General features: G+C 27.8%; 1 protein-coding gene across 1 annotated transcript in view; it reads left to right on the plus strand.

Moving 5' to 3' along the window:
- The window catches only part of LOC100204488 (nose resistant to fluoxetine protein 6), a 63,231-nt gene that overhangs the window by 27,131 nt on the left and 8,131 nt on the right, over window positions 1-27,969 (plus strand). Inside the window, exons 6-14 of the mRNA XM_065793470.1 lie at window positions 5,205-5,381; window positions 5,543-5,636; window positions 10,037-10,129; window positions 21,969-22,146; window positions 22,262-22,341; window positions 22,592-22,750; window positions 22,861-22,993; window positions 23,365-23,557; window positions 27,558-27,700. Of these exons, the coding sequence (XP_065649542.1) occupies window positions 5,205-5,381; window positions 5,543-5,636; window positions 10,037-10,129; window positions 21,969-22,146; window positions 22,262-22,341; window positions 22,592-22,750; window positions 22,861-22,993; window positions 23,365-23,557; window positions 27,558-27,700 (1,250 nt within the window). The remainder of the gene's footprint in view (window positions 1-5,204; window positions 5,382-5,542; window positions 5,637-10,036; window positions 10,130-21,968; window positions 22,147-22,261; window positions 22,342-22,591; window positions 22,751-22,860; window positions 22,994-23,364; window positions 23,558-27,557; window positions 27,701-27,969) is intronic.

Here is a 27,969-nt window from a genome sequence, read left to right on the forward strand (position 1 = left end):
ATATATATAGAAACATTTGTATGGCTAACTTTTGTGCATCTTATAGTATATTAAATAAATTTAATAGTTGAGTAACTGTAAGTTACTGTAGTAACCTAACTGGTTGTTTTGATTTTGTTTAAAGGTAAATTTGCTGCGATGTACTTTATCCATTCAGTAAATCAAACTAAATATAACTTTAAAATATTATTGGCTTCCACGCAGAGATTTAAAGTAATTTAAATTCAAAAGCACTTTATGTTATATAGAAATCTCCGTGCAAGAGAGCATATGATCATACTTCTATTCCAAAGATAAGTTTAGCATAATGCACTTTATGACTCCTAATAAAAAACTTAGAAAAAACATTACTTTTAAGAATGGCTAAAAATAATGCTAAATTAGAGAAGAAAAAAAATAAACAAAAAAATGGCAAACATATATTTTTTAATTTGAGCCCTGATTAATAAAGGCTGATAAAGATAAAGAGAAGAAGCCTTGTCAATTTGTGGAATTTCCATGTAAAAACATCTTTTTTTTTATAAAATGTAACCCTAAGTCTCAGATTTTGCCGATTTTTACACCACTTAAAGATTTTAATAAGTTGTGAACATCCAAAAAATAACATCATCTAATTCCAATCTGTTTCAAATATATTTTAAAAACAAATTAGACATAATTTAGCATCAAAAATTAACTTAAAAACTTTTTTTATCTAAATTTTTCGAATTGAATTGTATATTATTAAAAGCTGTCAAAGTGAGTTTTTAACTCACTCACTGTTAATACAGTTTTAACTACTATTACTATTAATACTATATTACTTTTTAAACTTTGCCATGAACCATGAAAAATTCGCTATTTAAAAAAATGTTTTTTTGTTTTGTTTCTGTTCTCTGTGAAATGGAAAGCTAAAAATATGTACACTTACATATTTTCAGCTAGGAGGGGGGGGGGGGTTAAATCTAGATCTAATAAAGGGAGGGGGGGGGATTAATAAAAGGAGGAGTGGGAGATTAATAAAAGGAGGATTGGGAATTTTTTTATGATATAATATAAGTATCTATTATAAAAATGTTTAGTTTATAAATCCGAACTAATCTTTTTTACAAAATACGCTTAAAACTATTTAATTCCAGTGTGGCTTGCGGTCAAATATGGATTTTTGAACAGTTGTTTTAGCATTCAGTAGAATTTAATATGCTGAATCTAGATTTACCAGGTTGGCGATTTTTAAAGCCTGTTTACACTGAAAGTTTTTGTTTTTATCGATGGCGGAAAGAATTATTTTCTGATTTCTAAGGCCAATTTTCACTGATTTTTTTGAGTTTTGAGATTTAAAGTTTTTGCTGACAACAATTAAAAATTAATATACGGGGTGGGAGTGGGGTGGGAGTGAGGTGGGGTGGGGGAGGGATCTTAATAAGCTTGGAGTGGGTGGAAAAATTTTCCAAAAATTAATGAACATCGAGAGTAATAGAGTTTAAAAAGAAATTCTTTAATGAAATTTTTATTTTTAACATTTGTTTTAAGTCATTTAAATTTTTAATTTTAATTCTTTTTCACTTATAAACACTCATTAGGTATGCATAATATATATAAGGTTTATTTGCCTTCACCGGCTTCACTTCACTTTTCAAAATAATTATTATTTACAAGTGTAGAAGGTTGCTAAAAATGGGTGCCACGGGCGCCCATGAATTTCCTAGTTTAAAAATAAACATAAAACCTGTAATTTTAACCTTTATTGCAATTTTACTGGGGCAAGGTTAATTAAAAAATTGTTAATGTAGCTTGATTATTATTATTATCTATTTTAGATGTAGTCCTGAATAGTTTAGTTAGAGTGGTCTTTTCTTCAACAGAAATATTTTTTTTTAATCGTAGATTTTGTTTGTAAATAAATTTTGTTAAAAAGATATATATTTTGTTACTTTTTGTTAAAAATTGATATAAAATTTTCTCACTCACCCTGAGCTTATTAAGACCCCCTTCCCCTGTTTATTAAGTCTTACTTGTTATGAACAAAGAAACTGTATCTCAAAATTGAAAAAATTTCTGTTATTAATTTCTTTTAAAACCAATTAGAAAATATAAACTTATAGAAATAAAAATAAAAATTCACACTCACCTGTTTATTAAGGTTTCCTTTACTTTTCCCCTTCCTTCCCCTCCCTTCTTCCCCTCCCCCTCCTTCTTTTCCTACCCCCCCTACCCATTTATTACATCTAGATAAAAATTCCTACCTATCCTTTTATTCCCACCTCACCTTGTGTTAAGCACCTAAGCGTTACTTGAAAGTAATGAAACTGAAACAGCTTTGACCATATCAAATTGTTCCTTTTATTGTTGTTGACTCGCTTTTTCTGTGTTTTTTTAGTAGTTTCATAAAATTTGATCCTAAAATTCTAAATTTTATTTAAATTTTACCGGAGTTGAGTTCAATTATAAAAATAAAGATGTATAGGCTAGATTTTTTTCCCAAAAATTATCACAATAAATCAGATTGTGGTCTTTTCTAAAACTGAAACAAAAAGTATTGTCAAAAGTACATCATTACTAGATAAATTTAAAGAGGCAAATGGTTAGAATCATAATCTGGCTTTTTTATTTAATGTTTCTAAATAGTTCATTAAATTTTTATTACCATACTAAAAAAGTTTTAACTTACTAAATTAATTCCAATGAATAATAAACAGTTGTTTTTTTAATGACCAGTGGCCAACAATTGGTTGAGACAATAATTGGTAAAAAATATCAATATTTAATAAAGTTGTTTACCATCACTTACTACAATTTATTATTTTATCACTTTCTACATTATGCGTGCTCCAACATGTTTTATATGATGGAGCATTCATTATTTTATTTAACTTAGCATTTAATAGTTTATAAAATCAAGCCTAAAAGATTACTCATAATCAGAAGATTATTATATTCTGATTATGAATATGAAGCAGATATAAACAATCTACCTCTTTTATTTTTTTTTACCTAAAAAAAGAAACTGTTCTCACATCAAAAAAACAAGAGACTACCAGTCATAATACAGCAGTTGTGGCAAGTGTTATTGCTAATTCAGTAGATGATGTTTCTTTTTCGATTGTATTTAGTGTTGTGGAGGAAGTTGAAACTAAAGGAGGAAAAAATGATTATAAAACATACTGGTTACTTGCATTTTTCATACTTCAATCAATAGACAAATTAAGTTTTTGTCCAGATGTAATAAATGAGGGGAGAAAGGAAGGGGTGTGGGTAGAGGTAGGTATTAATTAAAAAGGTAGTCTTAATAAACAGGAAGGTAGTAATTTTTGTTTTTATTTCTTTAAATAAGTTTATATTTTTTAATTTTTTAAAACTAAATCGGTCTTTTAAATTTTTGAGACCGGTTTTTAAACCGGTCTCAAAAATTAGAAAAAAATAACTAAAAAAATTTTTTATTCAATTTTAGGATACAGTTTGTTGACCAACAAACTGTATCCTAAAATTGAACTGGGTTAGTTGACCAACTGCGTTTATCTTCAGAGCCTTTCATCAGAAAGTGACAAAAATTACACAAAACCTTCCTAATTGAACATTTCATCATTCACTATAGTATTGTCAGGATTCGCGCATGTACATGGGAAATATTAAGATTTTTGTGTTTTTTGGACAAAAACATAACTTTTGGAACATCGCTTCCTTATTACTTTACAAAGAAAATAGTAAGTCGTATGAAAAAATAATTGTTGTAAAAGTTCCAGTCACAATTGGTTTACTATATCCAGTCAGACTTTTTTCAAAGCTGTCTTTTTTCAGGATCTATAGACTGTTTATTGAAATATAAGGCTTTCGAGGTAAGTTGACAAAATTTTCATGTTAGTTGGCTCATAGCATTTACTATGGAAAAATATATATATTTTTATAAAATTAATTTTTATTTTTGTTTTAATTTTTAACAATATTGAAAAAATTTATTCTTACAAAATAATAAAAAAAAACTTTTTTTAGGTTTTTTTTACAGATAAAAAGTGAGCTACTGTTTTGGCTGTTATACGGACTAATATTTGGTACCAGCTTAAAGTAATATTAAATTTTTGGCTTAAATTTGTTGCCAAAATTAATAGTAAAAATATTTCTATTAATTTTGCACTTAATAGTACAGTAATCATCATTTTTATAATTTGTGCCAAGTTACCCTGTGGGGTAAGTTAGCACAATTTTTTTTTTTTTTGAGGGCCCAGAAAGGCTCCAAGATTTTTTTTTGTAAATAAATGCAAATTTTATAAGTTACCCAAATTCATACTCTTTGAGACTACACTTTAATACTTTCAAAAAAATGTGCTGTTAGAGCTACAGAGCTCACAGAGTAAAAACCGAGCCAACTAGCCCCGGTCTCCCCTACCAGCTTTTTTTTTCCTTTGATATCCATAATTCCTGTTTTATAATTAGCAAATTTAAGTAAATTTGATCATGCTTTTGTTTCTGTTTAAGAAAAGACTACTCTCCAATTTTTTATAAAAACTCTAACTAAACTATTCTTGATAACATCGAAAAAAAAAAAAAAAAAAAATTGGTTCATGGTTAAGCATTAATAGTTATATATTTGAAACCATTTGGAATTAAATAAAGAAATTTTGAGGATGTTCATAACTTATTAAAATCTTTGATTGGTGTTAAAATCAGCAAAATCTGTGACTAAGGGTTGCATCGATGCTTTCACATGGAGTCATCTTTTGATTAGAAATAGCTTTAAAAAAAAAGTAGGCTTGGGAACAAGGAGAATGATAAAGAACAAAAAAAATAGAATTAGAGACCTATTTGTTCTTATAAAGAGCAAGTAAAATTTTGTGTGAAAGTTAAGGAGATCCAGTGGTTCATTGAAATTCAGGTGTTCACCTAGTGAATGTGGTAACCCTGAACTTAATCTAACATAAAAACATTAATTAAAAGATTGTTAAAGATTATTAAATAATAATTAACAGATCACCTATAAAATTATTTAGAGATAAAAAATTTAGTTACTCTAATAAAGCGAACAAAGCATTTTAGTGAGTCTTAATGTGACAATGATGTCCAGAATACTGAGAACTAAATTAGTAATCACTTTTCATGGTGATCAACCACCCATAATAATTTATAAGTTTAAATAATTTTAATTAATAATTTATAAAAATAATTTATAAGTTTATCTTTTATTACTTAATTGTTCAAAGATTTGATTTTTCTGTTTTTAATTGTTTTAGATAAAAATGTAAAGACATTCTTTGATTGCTTTTCTCTTATTAAAAATGTTCCAGTGATCTTATCCACAGAAACTAAAAAAGGTGCTATTGAGTCATTGAATGGGATTCGTGTCTTAAGCTTGACATGGGTTATTTTAGGTCACATGTATTTTGTACCAATTCAATCACAACTGTTTGGTAAAAAAAACTTTTTAAGAAAACTTATTTGTTTTTGGGTTGTTGTTTTTTTTCTTAATAATAATAATAAAAAAAAAATTTTAATCTAATAATTCTTTCAAATAGTTTTTTTTTTCCTTTTTTTATTTGAATAATTCTATTTTTCATTTTTTCATTTCTAGATAACCCATTATCATTACTGAAAACTGTTCGCAGTTTCGGCTTTCTTAGCGTTGGTAATGCATATGTATCTGTTGATACATTTTTTTTGTTGAGGTAATTTTAAAATTATTTTAACACGAAAATTTTATCATAAAATTATTTGTAAAAAAGTTGTTTTCAAATGAACTATTAAAATGTCTAAACATCTAACTATATTCTATTTATTCAATTAACATTAAACTAATATTCGAAATATCCTACGAATATTATTTTGCAGACATCTTTTATGCTTCAAGTTAATAAATTGGTTGCAAAATTGGATCAGATCTCTTTTCTAAATTGTATCAAGTTTTTAGGCTTTAGTCTTTTTCAAAATCTTATTCAAATCTTTTCTAATTTTTTTGTCAAATAGATTTGATTGAATTCAAATTTCAAGTCAAATAGATTTGATTGAATTCAAATATCATGTCAAATAGATTTAAATAGGAATAAATATCATGTCAAATAGATTTAATTTAATTCAAATTTGGTAATTAATGATTAAGTTTAATTAAAGTTTAGTGGACAGAAGCAATATTTTGAGGAAACTTGAGCAATATATTGTGGATTTGCTTCTATCAAGATGCAAGTCTGTTGGTGGACAGAAGCAATATTTTAGGGAAACATGAGCAATATATTGTGGATTTGTTTCAATCAAGATGCAAGTCTGTTGGTGGACAGATGCAATATTTTGAGAAAACATGATCAATATATTGTGGATTTGCTTCAATCAAGATGTTTGTCAATGGAATAACATAGTTCTCTAGCGTCTTTATATAGGTGTACTCTTTTTCTCTACATTATTAGGAGCATCAAAAATGAGATGACAGTGAAAACAACTTCCAGCCTCCATAAACCTCTTAACAGTTACGCTCTTTGCATTTGAAAATGCCTTCCTAATTTGTTAATATTGTTCTAAAATACTTTTAAAACATTTACAAAGGTTTTATAAAATTGACTTTTTATTTTTTTGATTTTCTTTAGATTTTTAATCTGTTTGATCATTAATAAATAAGAAAGATAATAATTCTAAAATTTAAAAATTGACTGTTTATCATGCAACACCTTATTGATATTTTTTACATCGTTCATTTTATTCAAATTACAATTACGCTTTTTTTAAATATTATCAATTATTAATTAGTATTTACTAACTAAAAGAAAAGTTATCTCGTTTTAAAATTATTTTTTTTACATCTTTGTTTCCAACAAGGCTGCAAGCAACCACTATTAGAGTTGGAAATTACTGGAACAGAAAAGATGAAGTTTGTAGAGCAAGATAATGATTGACAGACAACTTAAAAGATTGCAAATTATATGAATCAGGAAAGCAAGATAAAGAAAGCAAATTCCGAAGAACTGATGTTTGAGGAAAAAAACTAGACAAATAAGAGTTTTTGGAGCACTTAGGAATGGTCACAAAAAAAGGATGAGACTTAAGTAGAAAGAAAAGCAGTGTTACAATGATGTGATAATGGTTGGAGGTTGGCTGCAAGAGCAGGTCCAACTATGTTTACAATGCCCCAGATATGGCAACAGTATTCCATACAAGGACGAATTTGAGATTTATAGAGATAAAGAATTGAATCCGCAGTAAAAAAGTGTCGAGCACGGTAAAGAGATACAACCTTAGCTGATGCTAATTTTGCAATGGATTTGATATATGGTTTCCAAGTAAAATTGGAAGTAAAAGTTAGTCCCAGAAGATGAAGGGTAGATGACTTATCAAGTACATTATTGTTCATAAATATAGGAAGATCTAAATTAAATCGATAATGATTGGCTGAAAAAAAGGGTTTTTTCTGAATTAAAGTTCACCAGCCCATGTGAGCCCCATGCTGTAGCAGAAGTGAGATCCTTTTCAAGATCAAATACCCCCTCCAAACAATCAGAGAGTGCTGGCTTCTTATCACGACAAGAATAAATGGTAGTATCATCAGCAAACAATGCCACCTTAGATGTGAGAATATTTGGAAGATCGTTAATGTAAATTAAAAAGAGTATAGGGCCAAGGATTGATACTTGAGGGATCCCTGAAGTGACAGGATATGAATAAGAGTGCTGCCCATTTAGGACAACTATTATACTACAGTTGGAAAGGAAGGACTCATTAATCTTAAAGATGTTACCAGATACATCGTAAGAAAAAAGCTTATGGAGAAGACCAGCATGCCAAACTTTATCAAAAGCTTTAGAAATGTCAAGAACGATAGCCTTAACCTCTCCACCTTTATCTAATGTATGATAAAACCTATCAGTTATTACTGTTAGCAAATCAGCTGTTGAACGAGAAGATCTAAATCCATATTGATTATCAGAAAGTAAGTTATTAGATTCAAGATGAGAGATTAAGTGTTTATAATTAAAGATTCAAAAACCTTGCTTATGATAGGAAGAAAACTAATGGGACGGTAGTTAGACAAGTCAGATTGCTCTTCAGAATTTTTGAAAATAGGGCTATATGAAAATAGGGATAACAGATGATAACAGATAATTATAAGTTAAATATGCAGAATGATATTTACATGATTTTATTTGAAACTTTACAATTTTTAAAACTTTTTTTTTTTATCTTTTTGAGCAAAATAAAAAATTTTATTTAGAGTAAAGCTAATATCAAATTTAGAACACTAAACCAAAGTAAATCTATGGTTTAAGATTGTATTCATCCAATTAAAAAATTATAAATTTATTAATCAAACTGTTTTTTTATTTACATTGCCAGTAGAATGGCTAGTAGCAAGGTCAAAGAATCGCAAAAAATTATTTATACATTAGACAAATTCATATTTGTCTAATATATTAATTTATTTTATCAAATTAAATATTTTTAATTTGATAAAGTAAATTGATACTTTGCTTATAAACCAAAAATAAAGAACTACATTATAGAGTGATTCAAATCGGATATTAGTAATTAGTGGTGTGATGCAAAGTTCTGTACTGGGACCAATAACATTTTTTCTAAATAGAAATGACATGCTAGACTATTATATATCCATATAATTTTTTTTTTGTACAACTGCATAATTTTAGCTGCAATTTTTAAAGAATTAGATTATCTAAGCTTACTATGAAACATATTAAGAAATATCAGTATTGGCTAAAATATGTCAATGACTTTCAATGAAGAAAAATATAAAGTAAATCTTTATTTAAAATAAAAAAAATTTTGTGAAAAAAAAACTATAATTAAAATAGTTAATTAATTATGAAGCAAAAGATCTGAGATAAAAAGATCTGAGATAAAAAGATCTAAGATAAAAAAACTTGAGATAAAGTCTTAGAATGTGACAGAAAGAATTTGAAAGTAAACAGAAAAAAAAGCTGATTTAAAAGCAACAAAAAATGAAAAAATCAACAAAAATGATATAGGAGTTGATAAGTTATGGATATAAAGAATGGAAGAAATTTTACTTTTTTGAAATACATGTTTTATACAAAATAAAATGAAATACAAAGAGGTTTATCGAAAACAAAATCTACAAAGAATTTGCAATAGCTGAATTCATTACATGTTGACAAGCTTCATTTTATCAGTGTTTCATCACAAAGCTTTATATTAGACAATAACTATATTAAAAACAATTGATTTCGAGCCTATTATTATGCAAGTAAATTTTGTTTTTATTAAAAATATAGCTAAATCAAAATTTATTATTTTTACTGTTATATTTATTTTTACTATTTATATGGATAAAATAAATTTCCTGTAACCAATAATTGACATTGTTTAGAGGTATTTTTAACTAATGATATGTAGCAATAAATAAATTGATATGACCAATATATAAAACAACATGACATAATCAAAACCTTTATTATGTTTTAAAAAATCCTTTTTTTAAAAAGTAACAAAAACAACTTTGAAAAAACTGATTCAAATTTTTTAAATATTCTTTGCACCTTACGCCTTGCACCTTACAAAACACATCAGAAGTTTAACAATCAAAATAATCTATATAATAATATTAAATCAAAATATAAAATATAGTTCAATGATGATTGACTTTTTTTTTTCTAAAACATAAGAAATAATATTGAAGAATCATTTATGATGTTAATATCAACTTAGGATATTTTTAACAACCATAATATTGCAATAATAATTTTTGTTATAGTATTTATTTTTACAAATAATACAAAATGCATATTTTTTTTTTTTTTAATATGTAAAATTTTATTTAAGTTTTAACAAACACAATACTTATAATTTTTATTTGCTACAGTTAGAACATCAAACTTTTTTTTTTAATGAAAAAATATGTATATTACTCTTATGAATCCCTAACTTAAAGTTTCAACCCAAATTAATAAACATATTTTAATGTTTTATAAGGATCAGTTATTTCAATTTTTTAGTTTAAGTTAGTTTATTTAGTTTTTGTCTATTTTTACCTAAAACTTATTTTTATTTCATATATTTTTACATTACTTAATTGATGTTTTTGATTTCTCAACTTTTTTCTTTTTAGTGGCTTGCTTGTAACTTACTTAAGTTTACGAAGAATGGATTTAAAGAACGGGAAATTGCCTCTTTTGAAATTTTACATTCATCGATATATCAGGTATAAAAAAAAGAAAAATTGCAAAATATTTTTTTTTTTAAATTACATCAAAAGTATCCACATTGTGCTAAATTGATCGCCTGGTTTTATGTCCACTATGAATATAATGTCCACTATAATTTTTTTTCCCCATGATAAGATACCTACTTAATATTTGTAAAATAAAATTTGTTAAAAACACATCTAACGAAGGGGTGTTAAAAAAAATTTTTTTTTATAGGCGCCCTAAACCCTAAAAGTGTAGGGTGTGTGAGTTCTGGAAAAATCTTTTATATAATTATTTTTTTATAATTTGATTAAATATATTGGCAAGAGTCAATTATAAAAAATTTTCTGGTATAAAAGCAAGCAAATATACAAACTTAAACTTTTTTGTGTCTTTTCTTGGTTAAAAAATTATCAGGATCAAGCTTCTCAAACATAGAACCTGGGACTAAACTGCTGTCTTAGAATTAATATAAATGATTAAAAAAAAACACATTCAAAAAGTGTTTAAATATGCGTAGTTAAATTTTGACTAATTAAAATTTTCAATTTTTAACTAGGTGTTTAATGTTTTATTTTAACATGCATTTTAATTGATGCTTTATCAGGCTTTTACTACTTTTAAAATGTTAAAAAATATTCCTATTAATATATTGTTAGTATTTATAATATATATTATTTATTGTATTGAGCATAAAACAGAAAGATAAAACCCGGACAGTGGTACGACATGAGTTCAAATCCTGCCACTGCCAACTCAGTGCTTGAGTAGTACTTCGGTACGCAAAAATGTTGGTCATTAACGGACGCTACTTTGGATTAGTCCTTAATGACTATTTGTGGCTGTTCCTATGCTAAGCCTACAATATCTTTGGATATAACAACTTTTTATAGAAAAATATAGCATGAAAATTCAAATAAATTAAAAAAATATATATTGTATATATATTCAAGTTGGTGTATCAGATAATAAATGTCTTTCTAAGAACCATTTCATTTGTATCCCTTAAAACTATTATGCAGTTACAAGTTGGAATTGATATGAGTGATAATTGAATCAAACTATTTTGTTTCAAGCTGAGAGATATACGTTAAAGCAGTTTTGAGGGCAATATATTTGGAATGCTGAATAACTACAAGAAAATCTAGAGACCAAAAATGATGTTTTACAAACTTTGTTTGAGGAATAAGGCGTTTGTTGGGTTGTGCTAGATTATTATAGTAAAGACATATGTAATTTTGTTTAGTTGATTACTAGTAAAATATGGGCTTCATCGTAATAAGACTCTAGTATAGAGAAAATGGATTTATGAAGGTGTAGCATCCTCAGCATTGGGGAGATAAATATATAAACAGCAAAAAAAAGGTTGTATAGATTGATTCCAACCCCCAAATTTATTTAGACAATATTTGTGTGCTTGAAGCATGTTAGCTTTGTTGGTTAGGTCGGAAACAGGAAATTTTTTTAAAGTTAGTTTCCTTAAAAAAAAGTTTAACTTTTTTTTTTTTTTTTAAATATTTTTTTTTAAGGAAAATTTACCCATTCAAAAAATATATATCAAAAAACGGTATATATCGGTATAATAATAAAAACCGGCTTTTAAATTTTTCAAATTTGTCTTAATATTTACAAATTTATATTAAAATACAAAAGATGATTCAAAAAAGAAATAAATTTAAAAATGAAAAAATGAATACTTAAATTTAGACTCTGACACAACTGCAAGGAAGCTGACGCTGACAGCAGCTTTTAATTTTTGTTAAATTTTTACCACAAGCTGCTGGTAGTAACTTTCGAGTATGCTTTGCAAAAAAGAATGAATATTCTTTTTTGTACATTAATTGTTATTCAAGACACATAAATTTTTTGTTCTTAAAGTTTAATTAATTCTCTACAAAAGTAATAAAAAATAAGAGCCATATTGTGTAGTTATAAAAAATCACTTTACAAAGTTAAGAAATACAGGAGAGAAAAAAGTTTTAAATTTAGTTCTAAAAAAAGCAGCACAAGGACGTAAAACAAGATTTATTATTATATAAAATATTATTAAATAATAATAATAAAATTATTATTAAATATAAGAAATAACATTATATAAAATTGATTATTATGTCCTTGAGTGGCTTTAGTATTTCAATGGTAAACTTAACTTGTAGAAGCGTATAAGAATTTAGGTAAGTAATTAGTTTAAAAAAAAAGCATTCTTATTATATTTGTAATGAGTTTGGACAAGTTATTATTTATAAAAACAATTGTTTTCAGCACTTTGCATTTCTTGTTGTTAAATGAAACATGTTAAAAAGTTATATAAATTAAGTTAATTTATTAAGCTTTCAACAAAGTTTGCTATTTGAATTTCAATTAGTTTTCAGTGTAATGTCATCCAAATTTTATTGTGAAAAATGTGCGGTTATAGCGAAGTTTTTTTTGATTATAGTGGCTGGTAGCAAAAGAGTTTAATAATAAATTTTCACAATTATGACTTTATAAATATTTCTAATTTTTGCAATTAATTATGATTTTATAAATATTTTATAATAATATCTAATAATATTTTATTAAATTATATTAAGTTTTTTTAATGATAAATTCAACATGCTAAAACTTTTGTAAAAAGTTTTAGCGAAAGTTTTAGGTTTAACTTCAACTTCTTAATAATAAAACTTAATTGCATGAATATTGAAACTTATTACATAATCTAGAGGTTACTTTTTTCAGTATGATACTTAATTTGTCCAGAGCATAATGTTTAGCCATAAGAAGATATGGAAGTATGGAAGTAATTTAAGAAAGCAGATAATAATGTTGCTTTGTGCGATGTATGTAGGGATATCATGAAAAGGAGGAAGTACGTCTGCAATGAATCACCTGAAATTGCGTCATCCTCCAAATCTGGTTTGCTGGGACATCTGGTGCAGGTTCAACATCTAGTGGTTGTTTTAACACAATGACTGTGGTTAGGAATCAAGAAAAAAAAGATACCGCAATAAGTTGGCAATGATGTGCATTCAGGATCTGCGTCCCATCGATTTTGTCAAGGGGAGAGGGTTCTGTGAAGTGGCACAATTTTTGTATCCAGGTGCTTGCACCACAATAGTGTGTGTATATATATATATATATATAAAATATATGTAATTGCCAATACTACTTAGTAGATAATTTGAGGCCAGATGCGAAAAATGCTAATTATCACTAACACTCTATCTGGACCAGATAGAGTGTTAGTGACAATTCACTTTGGCGGTATTAATATGATAGTAATAATCCTGGTTACTTAAATTATTTGCAGGTAGTCTAATGATAGGATACACATCAGTTGTCACACAAATAACTTTGCAATTTCAAAAAAGAAAGGCATCCATTTTTTGCCGAGGTGCAGGAAATTATGGGACAAATGAACTTACATCCTTGCCTCACAACAGATGCATGGACATCAAATTCAATTGAAACCTTATTAGCGGTTTCAATACATTTGATTGACAAAAACCTTGTCAGTCATGTAATCAACCTGGTTCACTCTTAGGAGCGTTGACACATCCATTGCTTCCTCCAAGCCTGCCTGTAGGTTGACACAAGTGTCAACCTACAGGCAGGCTTGGAGGAAGCAATGGATGCTTGGCAAATTCCAGAAGCCTTTGCGGTGGTGTCAGATAATGCCGCAAACATTGTGCTTGCACTAAACTCAAGCAAACATGTGTAGCATGTGGTATGGTGTGTCAGGCACACAAGCCAATTAGCCATAAATGACAGCATCAATGCTGTCCAGACAGTGACGAGTGTGCTGGCGGCCATCAGAAGAGTGTTTTTAGAAGTTCGAATCTGTCCTGGAATATCCTCAAACAAATTCAGAAGAATGAGATTAAGAGGAATGCTAACTACTATCAAACTCCAGCATCCAGGCTTTCCCAGCCTGTTCGTCCTATCATGGACTGTGAGACCAGGTGGAGCAGCAAAATTTATATGGTGGAAAGAATGGTAAGGCTGGAACAGAACGTCATTGCTGCAATGCAGGTAAGATAAATTGTTATAATTTACTATACTATATCTAACTAATTATTTTAATAAATATTAATTATATAAAGTTTGATAAGCCATTTGCAGTAAACTTCTTGCTCCCCTCTCCCATATGCACTTTTTTATGAATATCTCCTTAATAGGATACTCAAGTAAAGAAAGACATGACCAGATCGAAGTGTGCAGTGCCCAACGCTGACCATTGGGGAGTTCCGCAGACTGTGGTAGAGGTTTTGAAACCATTTGCGGATCAGGTAACTTTACTTAGCAATTTATCCTAAATAATTCGGATTGCTAGATTTCCTAAAGCCAGATGAGGGGAACGACTCGTGAGCTGCTGTACAGCTGAATCAAAAGCTTGTTAGCAAAATAAACCAACAGTTTAGTTTGGTTGGCAATGACTTTCCTTGCTATTTAGGCATGGTTGCTGCCCTCCTGGATCCTCGATTCAAAAGCCTTCTATTTTTGACTGTTAAAGATAAAGCCAGTTCAATAATGTATTTAGAAGAGTTATACGCCTCATTGTAGCTACAAGTTGCCAGCCCTACACTAGTCCCTGCAGCCACCAAAAAGATGAAAACAAAAGTGGATTTGTTTTCAAGAATTTACAAGCCAAGCACAATTACCAGTTCACCTCACTTTCAGACAGGAGATGCAAATTTATATTGCAGAAGCTGCTGTACCACTCATGGGAGATCCATTAATGTGGTGGAAGTTAAACAGTTCTTGTTTCCTCCTTCTCTTCAGGTTGGCTGCTCAACTTTTCTGCATCACAGCTACTAGCTATCCGAGCGAGAGAGTTTTGACATTTTGTTATGACATTTCCTGCAGTTTTCAGCTGCAGGGAATGTCATAACAAAGAAAAGGTGTCAACTAATGCTTGCATATGCAGAGATGCTGGTTTTTCTATACACAAATTCAGAGATGCATTTGTGACACTTAGTTGATGAAAATGATGATGAAGATGAAGAAATGCAAATCAGCAATGTCGAACTGACGAATAACAATGACGATAATTGAACAATGTGTACATTATAAATGCATTACATTAATTTACGTTTTTTATGATCTTTTTTGAAACTTTATAAAGTTTGACATTAAGGTTTTTGTTGACTTTTTATTTGTTATAAGCCAAAGTGTTAAATTTATTCGTTCTGAATAAGCCAAAGTATTAAAATAAAATTTGTTTGTTATATATTCTTATAACAATTTACAATAGAAATCTCGACGAAAACTTACCAAATATCAATAATACAATTTTTAAGAAAAATTCTTAAAAATTGTTTTATTATTTATGAGAACATTCTTGTTTAAGTATGTTTCAATTTTTTTCCTCATAATAATTAGTTTTTAAAATATATGCTAAAAATTAACTTCATAGCTTTAATCTTTACTAATCAAGTGTTTTTTCAAATAATCAAATAGTAACAAATGCTTTTAAAACATTCGCTAATACAGAAATATTTTTGTATAAAAAAAATATATATAAAATATAAAAATCAATAGAAAAACATTTGATTAGTAAAGATCTTAAACTTAAGTTGTAAAGTTAATTTTTTAGCATATATTTTAAAAATTAATTGTTATGCGGACAAACATGGAAACATATTTAAACTTGAATGTTCTCAAAACATCAATGTCGCAACTAAATATTGTATGCGTGGTCAAGATTTGAGTGCAATCGCAGGCCTTTCCTGACCAAGCCTAGTGTAATATATTATTTTCAGTAAATTTAAGAAAAACTTTATTTATTATGCATTATGATTAACAACAAAATATATAATAAAATAATTACATTATCATAATAAATACAATGCATGTGTACACTATTACCAAAAAATAAGGACTTCATTCAAAAACAGATAGTCGGTTAACCGTTTTTTCAAACAAATAACCGGCCAAATCACTACTGGATGGTGATAAAAGTGCAAATGGTTTCAATACATTTATAAAAATATAACAGAAATATTAAAAAAAATAACAAAGCAAAAATGACCAATATATCCATACAAAATAATAATTCCAAAGAGAAAAAATATAAATATTTATGTGAGAAACAAAAACATTTTTCTCAAGATAAAATAAAAATATTATTTGAAAAAAAAAAAATTGCAAAAAAATATATTTAATATATTTTTTTTTTAAACATCTTCGCTTCTAACAAGGCTGCATGCAACCACTAATTAAAGTTGGAAGTTACTGGAAGAGAAAAGATGAAGATTGTAGAGCAAGATAACGATTGACAGATGACTTAAAGGATTACAAATTATATGAATCAGGAAAGCAAGATGAAGGAAGTGAATTCCAAAGAACTGATGTTCAAGGAAAGAAACTAGACGAATAAGCGTTTTTGAAGCACTTAGGAACAGTCACAGAAAAAGGATAAGACTTAATTGAATGACGAGTATCACGAGAATGAATTTTAGTAGATGGCACAAGAGACACTAGCTCTTTAGAGCAGTGCCCATTATAGTATTTGTAGAAAAGAGAAAGAGAAGCAACATTACGACAATGTGATAATGGTTGGAGGTTGGCTGCAAGAGCAGGTCCAACTATGTTTACAATGCATTTTTTCACCTTGTCTAAAAGAGAAAGGGCATCATTAGAAGAACCACCCCAGATATGGCAACAGTATTCCATACAAGACTGGATTTAAGATTTATAAAGATAGAGAATAGAGTCTGAAGTCAGAAAGTGTCAAGCTCGATAAATAGATGCAACCTTAGCAGATGCTCATTTTGCAACAAATTTGATATATGGTTTCCAAGAAAGATCAGAAGTAAGAGTTAATCTTAGAAGATGAAAATTTGATGACTCATCGAGTACATTACTGTTCATAAATATAGGAAGATCTAAATTATTGCAATAACGATTGGTTAAAGTTCACCAGCCACTGTGAGCCCCATGCTGTAGCAGAAGTGAGATATTTTTCAAGCTCAAATGCCCCTTCCAAGCAATCAAAGAGTGTTGGCTTCTTATCACGACAAGAATAAATGGTAGTATTGTCAGCAAACAATGCCACCTTAGATGTGAGAATATCTGGAAGATGGTTAATGTAAATCAAAAAGAGTATAGTGCCAAGGATAGAACCTTGAGGAACCCCTGAAGTTACAGAATAAGAAGAAGAGTGCTGTCCATCGAGGACAACTTTTATACTACGATTGGAAAAGAAGGATTTAATTATTTTAAAGATGTTGCCAGATACACCATAAGAAGAAAGCTTATGGAGAAGACCGGCATGCCAAACTTAATCAAAAGCTTTTGAAATGTCAAGAGCGATAGCCTTAACCTCTCCACCTTTTTCTAATGCGCGATAAAACCTATTGCTCATTACTGTTAGCAAATTAGCTGTAGAACGAGAAGATCAAAATCCATATTGATGGTCAGAAAGTAAGTTATTAGATTCAAGATGAGAAATTAAGTGTTTGTTAATTAAAGATTCAAAACCTTGCTTATGATAAGAAGAAGACTAATGGGACGGTAGTTAGACGAATCAAATTACTCTCCAGAATTTTTGAAAATAGGGATAACAGATGCCGCTTTCCAGCAGGCTGGAAAACAAGATTCTGATAAGTACTTGTTGAATAGTTTTGAGGCGACAGCTCCAGAGAACACTTCTGCAAGACAATAACAGGTATGTTGTCTGGGCCACAAGCTGTAGAAGAGTCTAAGCAAATCACTTTAGATACAGAAGGAAGTCACTTTAGATACAGAAGCTGGAGTGATATAAATGTCAAGCAATGGATCAACCTGTTTGTTGGCAATATCAGGTAGAACGCAACTAGTGAAATCAAGAGATAATGTTGATGAAAAGTTCTTAGCAAACAATTCAGCTTTGTCTTGAGGTAAGGTGACAAAGTCTGAACCATACAAGAGAGGTGGAATTAAAAATTTGCCATTATTATTAATACTATTAAAGATTCTCCAGAAGTCATGAGAGCCTAATTTTTGAGGTGAGATACAAGATTTCATGACCTGAGAATAGCGGGTTTTGGCGTTAGACAAAACCTTTTTACAATGGTTTCTAGCAGTAATAAACAGACGTCTTTTTTCTGGAGAATTGTTTTGCTGATAGATATGGAAGTAATGGTTTCAATTGGCAATTGCAGCAGCACAATGTGAAGAAAACCATGGAGGAGAGTGAGCCTTGACCTGGAATCTCCAAGAGGGAATAAAAGGTTCCATGCCAGCCTGAACCCACAAAGTTTATGTTTTCTTGTGTTTTTTTTAAATAAAGATGATCGTAATGGTTGCTTATACCCATTTGAAGACATGATTTGTATTTTTGGGTTGTTGATGGGGGAGGGGGGAGGTAAGTCAAAAAAGAATTTTGTGAAATTTTTAAAACATTTTTTGTAAATAAAAATGTCAAAAGCAATAGTTGAAAAAAAATATTTCATTATGAAGTTTTTCATGTTGGAAAAAGAATTGAAAATATGTATAACACATAACACAATTGCTTATTAAGAAAACTGTATTACAGAGGTTACGCTATGTGTTAATTTTCCAAACATTTCTACAATTAATATAGCTTAGTGTCTGTTTTTTTTGGTTTGACGTACTGAAATAAAAAGTTGTCTCATGGTAAAAAAGTTTACCATGCATCCTTTGTTATGTGAAAAAAATACTGACTAACATATCAGATGTTTATTATATTATAGTAAAATGCTTATAAATTTACAATTCAGTCCAAATTTAAATTGACTTAATAACATAGTAATATATTTTCATGATAAAAGTATCAATATATAAATGTTTTTAGTTACAATATTAGTAATGAATTCTTTTACTTTTGATTTGCCATTTATAGACAAGATTGTTGACTTAAAAAAGGAATAGAAAGAATTTAAACAAACATAAAACCATTAAGGCGAAAATATGGTTTTTAAAACAGGAGGATTTACTTGATGGTAAATAAAAAAACTCATCATCTTGAAAGATAACGTACAAGTGTAAAAGTAGATTTATTTTGCAAAAATTTTTTTGCAAAGGTTAGTTAGTGAAAAATGAAAAGACAATAAAATGTTTAGATACATGTGATAATGATAGGCAGTATCTACAGCCATTTAAAAAATTTAAAAAGTTTGATACTGTTCCTATTTTTATTCAAAAACGTATTGAGAAAAATTTAGCTCCAATCTATTATTATTGCAATAAAGAAAGCTGGTTCATGAAATATGTGCAGAAGACACCTTAAAAACACAAAAAATACAGTTGGTATTTAAATGAAAGATTTTATCTGTAAATTAATACATAAAGTAGCTCTTGAATTAAACAAAAAAGTCTGCAAGTTATATAGCAATTAAATATTTTTTGGACCTAAAAACTGTTGTTTTTTTTATTTGTTAAAAAATGACATTATATTAGATAGAATAGCTGAAAACCAGTTCATTAAACTGGAACTTATTGTGGCCATGTGCCATGTGTATAGATGATATATATACATCTTGTGTAATACATCGCTATATACTTATTTCCAGATTATAAAAGATTTTTAAAAAATTTGTTGAAGGTTTTCTTGTTCTACATTACAGTGCAGAATGTGCTACTAATTCTAGTCAAGACTTCATTGAAACTTTTGGAAACAAAAAAAAGACAGGGAAGCAAACTTAATGGTTGTGGCTTATCATTGTTTAAAATTTAAAACCACTGATAAAAAATCTTGGATAAACCATAAAATTTTTCTTTAAATAAAAAAATGCACTATCATGTAAATGTTTTATATTTGAAGTAGAGAAAAAAATGAAACTGTAATGTAGTGGTTTTACTTCATCCATAAAGTATGTAAGCAATAAAACCACTGATTTTAGACCCTTTCTCTCTTGTACACAGCTGTATGCTTTCAGTGACCCCTCCCCTCTGCTACATATGCATTATTTAATTAAAAATCAAGCACTATTATTCAACATTTTTTTGTATTTAATTAAAAGATGGGGAGTTAAGGGTAATAAAAAGTGGGCGGATGAGTAAAAGGTTTAAAAGAAAAATGCATTGCTAAAAAGAGAAATTAAACTTTATAAAAAATTCATGAAGAAAATAGTCAAACTGTGTGTGTACTTACTGTTTTGAACACCCCCTGTTTCTTGTACGCATTTTTACACCTTTGGGTTACCCCCCTTCATTTATGTGTACATACTTTTCCTAATACTGTTTACAATCTGCATACATACTGTTTACTTCATAACTTTGGAAACTTATTAACACAAATTAAGAATAGCTCACTAAATTTTAAGTAATAGTCTCAGGTACTTAGTACAAGGGTGGGGTAGGGATAAAAATCCATGTGTCAAGGATATGATTAGGGTAAGTACCTGAGAGTATCATTGTAAGTTATCAAGAACTACTTTCTTTTATTAAATGGGAACGCTTACTTTGACAAAATGAATAAGTATAGATAAGCAATAATTGCTGACACAAGCACAAAAAGTAAATTCTCAGCTATATGTAATTATTTTTATGTGTAACTATGAAAATAGCTGTTTTGACAAACTTTTAGTCTCGTTCTGAGACTTTAGAAAAGTTAATTAACTATTTAGTTAGATTATTTTTTCTATTTGGCTACAGTGAATTATTTACCTCATTTAAGTTATGTCTTTGACATTAATTTAAATGAGATATTTATTATCAAAGATCGCACAGAATATTGTGACTTGATATTGTTGTTATTATTTCCAGAATCTTTGACAGGGATTATCATGTCTGCTGCCATTAGAAAAAGGCTATTGAACAAATCTCCTTTTATTATATGCATTAAGAATCTGAATAATTCTTTCAGATTCTTACTGCATTTTATAAAACTAGATTTCATTTGTTCAATAGCCTTTTTGTATTGCTTGCAATAAGGTCTGCGTTGCTGCAAAGTCAGTTTAGCTCTACTAGGGAAAGTTACAGGTGCATTCAATTTAGCAGGAGTCTAATAAGTAGATTTTTCAGAGAGTATATTAGAATGTATTTAAACATTTAGATTGTGACAAAATCAGCAATGCTGAATTTTTCAATACTTGACAAGAGTTAATAGTTAAGAGTAATTATTGACAAATCTTTGAGCTGCGATAATTGTTAAAATTTAAATTGTATCATCTGTTAATTCAAGCCTTGAAGTGCATTTAATTTAGCAGGAGTTTCAAGAGTAGATTTTTTAGAGAGTATATTAGAATGTATTTTAACATTATGAATGTAATTTAACATTATCAATGTAATTTAACATTTAACAACAAAATTTAACAAAACATGACAAAATTTTTGTTAATAATTGCGTTGTTAAAATTTAATTTAATGCAGTTTAGACTTTTATGAAGAGTTTTTATAAACAAAATAATTAAAACTTTTAGGAATATCTTCTGAAAATTTAACAATTCAATAGGATCAGAAATTTTTATTCAATTACAAAATTCTAAAGATTCTATTTCAAAAATAGACTGTGAAAAAACAACATTTAGAAATCTTTTATTTTTCAAACATTTAAACAACTCATTTCAGGTAACATCCATCTATGCAATTTTCTAACTAAAAAGCCTTGGTTTATCAAAATATAAACTCCTAAGTTTTTTTAATAATGACATTTAAATATATTTTCAAAACTGTTTAAGCTTTGTGCTTGGGAAATTAGTTATGTAGACCACCGTGCATTGTAGCGAACATGAGTATAAATATAAACCTGTTACATTTTATATCATGTTATTTATTAAACTTATTTTAAGTATTTATGTATAGTTTTATTTTTATTTTTTAAACTTATTTTAAGTATTTATGTTTTTTTTTTACAGTTATTTTCTATTAGTTATTTTTTCTTCAAAAATAAAATAATGAGATTAAAATTTTTATAAATAATTGTTTAAGATTAACACCAACATATGGTTTTGTAATTTTAATTTGGAATAATCTGTTTCCGTTAACTGTCACTGGACCGCATGGAATAATGATAAGGTATGGAGATTTTCAAAAGCCATGTAATAGTTACTGGTGGTCTAATCTGCTTTATATCAATAACTTTTATCCTGGTGATTTTATGAAACAAGTAAAGTTTTTTAAAAATTATTTACATTTTATAAAAAATTTACACTTTTTACATTTGAAATTTTAATAATAAAATAGTATGCACTTAAAATTAAAATATTATTTTCACTTCTCAGTGTTTGGGCTGGTCATGGTACTTGGCAAATGACATGCAATTTTACATTATTAGTCCAGCAATAATTTATGCATTATATTGGTATGAGAAATAGATTTTTTTTTTAATTTAATATTTAGAAAACATTATTTAATATTAAATTTAAAACTTATTTTTCTTCTAGAGGTGATGAAAAATTTTTGTCTTCATTTTTTTATGTGTGATAAAGGAAATATCTTTGTCTACCTTGTTTTATGTATGATAAAAGATATATCGTTATTTCTCTTTTCAGAATGGATAAAAAGTATTTCTTTATTACAGTTATGATAAAAGATATATTTCTTTATTTTAGGTTTGAAAAAAGATATGAAAAAAGATCAAGTTACTTATTCTCGTTTCTTTTTTTGGGTGCAATAACATCTATATCATTGTTAAGTACAGGTTTAGTTGTTGGTATTAACGACTATCCCAGTGTTCTCACTGCTTTATATTTACCAAATAATCCCAGAATGCAAGTTTATACTCATATTTTTTTTAGCTTGTTATGAAAAAGTATTACTATGATGTTCAACTTTTGGTAGATTCCTTTTTGAGGTTAAAAAACAATTTTGTTGTTTTTAGTTCAAGAGCAGCAGGCTTTCAAAATAATGTTTATGAGAAGCCACACACAAGGTTTGCTCCTTATGCTATAGGAATGCTTCTTGGATATATCATTTCCAGAAATATTTTAGTCAGAGAAAAGAAAGCAAAAAAGGTTTTTTTTTTTTTTTTAAATGTTATTATATTCTTTAAGTCATAAAAGTTATTTCTCTTTCTCAATCCTTTTACTCTGAAGTTTAAATGGCTTTCTGGTGAAACAAGTAGAATGCTGTATTCTCTAAAACAATTTAGAGTTTTTTTTTTTGACTCTGAATATCAACATTTTAAACATCACTTCTGCTTGCTCATGAGTTCTTCCAATTTCCAAATTATTTCTTAACAAATACTGTCTTAATTGATGTTAATTTGTGCTATAAATTAAATATGTATAATTTATAAAGAATAAAAACTAAAATAAACTTTCAAATTGTTTATTTGAATTAAAAAAATTTTGTTTTAAACTTAAGAGTTGTGAATAATTTTTAGATTTTCTTCATTCTTGGTTGGTTGTTATCTATTGCAACAGGTCTTGCTGTTGTATATGGTGTTTGGGGTGTATTTAAATCTGATGGTCATTTCTTTAATGGTGAAGAAAATGTTATATATGGTACTTTTCATAGGGTAGCTTGGGCCTGCGCTGTGGCATGGGTAGTCTATGCGTGTCATAATAATGCTGGAGGTAGTCATTTTGGTAGCATAAATAAATGAATTTAATAATATTAGTTTATAATAATATTATTAAGTTTATTTATTTATGCTATATATACAATAAAATATTATTAATTATTATTCATTTTATTTTTAAATTAAAGTTTTGTTAATTTTTAATTTTTTTTTAAATTGTTCAAAGTTGTGTGAAGCAGTCCTGGAAAACTTTTTTTGGAAACATTTAATGTTTCATCTAATATCAAATTTTGACTGTTTTTTTTTTATGCTCTGGTACTAAAAATAATTGTCATGTTTGTATATAAATGCCGAGTTAAATAAATAAATAAGCAAATAAATTATTTTATCACTAACAAGAATTATCTAAAGACTTGTTGGGATTAAGATTAAAGTCAATTTTGAGATTTTATTGTATTAAAAAATTGTGAGCATTAAAATCATTACATTTTTTTATATAATAATTTGATACAGTTGTTTTGGTTATTGTATTATATAAATTTTTTACCCTCATAGTACTAAAAATAATAAGAAGATCAGATTTTCATTTCTATTTCATAGTTCTGTTAATTAGATTTTTGTTGTTCTGTTAATTTATTTTGTTAAAACTCAATCATCCTAAATATATTTGCCATAATTTTATTTTTTAGTTTGTTAGAGAATGCAATTGTTAGGAAAAAATATTTTCTCTGTAGAATAGAAACTATAAGTGTCATAAAATATCAAAACTGGATTAAAAGGTTTTTGCACTTGTGTCAGAAATCTTATTGAACCAGGAGGTAAAACAAAAGAGACATCAAATGCAATTTAATTAACTGGGGAGTCAAGATCAGAAAATTTTAACATCAAGAGGTGCATTGTTAAAAAATAAAAAAGTTGTACATACACTGCCACACATCTTAATAAGCGTGTTAAGATGCATGGCAAGTGAAATAGAAACTACAATGTTTAATTATATGCAGTGTTTGGAAAGAAAAGGCAAGGTGATGATCAGAATTATATGTGACATTAGACTAAAGAGTGGATTCAAGAGCTTTACTATCTGCCAGGGATGGCCAACCATCTGTATTGTATATACCAATATGTTTTGTTAACCATGTGTATCTATGATTTGCCTAGGAAGGTCAGATCAGTTTGAACATGTAAAGATACAAATAATTGGTTGTCAGTGTATTTTTTTCTGTAGAAAAAAACTGATACAGATTATGGAAAACATGGAGAGTTTGTGTAACACACATTGAGTGGGAGAAAATGTGCAAGATTGTAAGTATTAAAGAGGATGTGTTTGGTTGTTATTTATTGCAACAGATTTCGACTCTTATAAAAATTTTTTTTTGATCTTAGCTTGAACACATGTCAATTATGGCGGTGATCATGATTGTGATCATGATGATGGTGATGATCATCTTGATAATGGTGATTATTGTCATGGTTATGGTAATGATTATTATCATGATCATCATGATGATCATCATGATCAGTCTGATGACAATGATGATGATACTATCATGAATTTTTCATCATTTGTTTTACTTTTTTTTTTTAATTGTAAATATATAAAGCGAGTATTTGAAAAAAAAATTATAGAGGAAAAGTGTAGCAATGTACAGGAAAGCTCGAAAATTCACATTTTTTCTTGTCAAAGGAAAGCAATTAAAATAAAAATTGACTAGTTCAATTTAAAAATTGAAATAAGGTGAAAGATTTGTTTTTTGCAGTATGCGTTTTTTGGAGTATAAACCTTTTTATGGAATATAATGTTTGTTTTAATATTTCATATTTAACAAATGGCTTAAAAATTATGTAAACAATCTATCTGTTTTTTGAGGTAAAAAAATTTATTTTTATGGTACTTAATGGAAAAGTTTACTTTTCATAAAAATTTTTAGAAATTATTTTTTGATTATTTAAAGTAATTTTTGTGATCTATAATGCAAACATGGAAAATTGCGATAATTTTGATGCAGAAGAATCAACAATTGCAGCTGATCTCAAAAATATAAAAATATGAGCGGTTTCTATGCAGGAGGCCTTTTTTATGCTTCTAAGAAGTATGACATACCAGGACAATTAGTTGGCATTTAAAGAAACAACAAAATGGAGATAGTCTGAAGAAAACTAGTTCTTAAAATGTGTTAACTGAATTTGAAGAAGGTCAAATGGCTTGTTATGCATCTAGTTTAGGTAATCCTTAAACATAAGATGGTTTAATTAAGGGTGCTTCAGACATACAGAAACTTTGATACTCTGCAGTTTAAAAATGGACTTCCAACTGAATATTAGGTAAAATCATTCCTTATAAGAAATCCTAGAATAGCTCTTTGTACCCCTAAATCTATCAGCAGAGCAGCCACAATTGTTTCAAACTTTAAGAAATAATAGTTTCCTTCGTGTCCTTGATCGTGCAGATGCTTTTAACAATATTGATGAGGCAAATTTTGAATTTAATCAGAGTATGAAGAGTATTCTCTCCTTGAACGGTGGGAAAACAGCTTGTAAAATTAATTCATCTAGATCTAAAGAAAGCATAACTGTCAGCTATTGCTTTGAAGCTAATGACTCTATGTTAAAAACCCAGGTTATTTTGAAAGAAAAGTTTACATGGTTAGAAAATCTTGCATGTGCTTTTAGAATTGTTAATGGCAATTTTTTGTTCACTTCAACTAAATCTGGACTGGCAAAACCAATGCTTCTTTATTATTATAATTATTATTAGTGTTGACTGTACATATAATAAGATAAATATGTTATTTTACAATTTAAATATGTTAGGCAACACAATTTATTTATTCTTTTATTATTAACTCTTTTATTCTTGTAAACTAAAAGGCAAAAACATTTAAGTTTTATTTTTTTTTTAATAAATTTTTGTTAAAATAAGAATGAAAATGTTTTTCAAATTTGAATTATATTCTGCCTATTCTTTTTCTGTTGCAGAACATTGGTTCTGCAGCATATATATAATAACATTAGCACAGTAAAAAGTTTAACTATATTCTGCATAGGTTGAATCAATGATATATTATATAAACTAGATGTCTAACTTCGATCCAAAAAGTTTACAAATGACAGACTATATTTATAAACTAAAAAAGCAACTTCATTTTTCGTCCAATAAAATCCTGCAAGTTAAATATCTAGTTTGTATAATATATCATTAGGCTAAATAAATCAATTTGTTGCAATTGGTTTCAACAGGTTATCTATTTCAACAAAAGGTTCTACTAAATGGACGCTACCAAAAATAGATTGATGCTGCCAAAGCTACTAAACTAGATTTAGACTAGAGTCTACCCAAAGAACTAGTTGGTTTCATAAAGTACAAAGGATGCAGACTTTGACTGAATTAAGATCAGACTGAATAAATGAGCAAATCTTAGACTGAATAAATGAGCAAATCTTTTAATCAAATAGTTGAGCGAAAATTATTCAGGCTTAAAAAACCACTTTACAGATGTTAGTAATATTTTAGCAACAAGATGTCAGAATTGGTGTCACTTTTTTAATTTAAATTTAAATAGTTGTGTAGGTGAAAATGTTTGATAATTCTTTATAATAAATGCTGGATACTTTTGTTTAACTGGGCTTGAACCAGTTCTTAGATAGTAATGGGTCCTAATTTATTCGTAATTAACTACTAAGTACTTATTTATCTTTAACTTTTAATTTGTCTTTTTAAAAAGAAACATTGAGAAATATGAAAACAAATGCTTTTTTATTTTACAAACTTTTTTAGGGTAATTTGATAGTAATAAAATTTTGATTGAAGATTTACTAATAAACTTTAGGATGGCTCCATTAGGTTAGTAAACATAATTTTTTTATTTTGTTAAATGAAATCTGTACACATACAACATGCGGTCAAAATTGTGTCAAAAATAAGTTTATGGTTAAAAATAATGGTAAACCTGATTACTTTTCTTATTTATTTTCATATTTACATGAAATGCTGTAAGAATTACTAACTTGTTAATGTTTCTGGCTAAATAAGATTTTAGTCTATTTTTCTTTTAAAGGATTGATTAATAAGTTTTTATCATGGAAGTTTTGGATTCCATTGAGTAGACTGTCTTTTAATGCATATTTGATCCATCTGGCTGTCATTGTCTATTTTTACAATATCCAAGAGAATGGAATTCATTATCAAGCAAACATGATGGTAACTAAGTTAACAGTTTTTTAAATTATTTATAGAAGTATTTAAAAATTATTGTTTCCTTTCTGTACTAGTGTTCTAAATTATGATAATTAAATATTTTTTTTGATTATTATTTTTGATTATTTAAATTTTAATTTTAATAAATGGCTAAATTAAAGCTATTTGCAACACATTTTCAATAACCATATTTATAACCTGTTACTTCAAATTTTTTTTAATTTGTAGGGAAATGAAATAGATCTTAGGGACATATTATTCCATCATTGATA

This window comes from Hydra vulgaris, chromosome 03 (assembly GCF_038396675.1).
Source record: "Hydra vulgaris chromosome 03, alternate assembly HydraT2T_AEP".
In the NCBI taxonomy this organism is placed as follows: Eukaryota; Metazoa; Cnidaria; class Hydrozoa; order Anthoathecata; family Hydridae; genus Hydra; species Hydra vulgaris.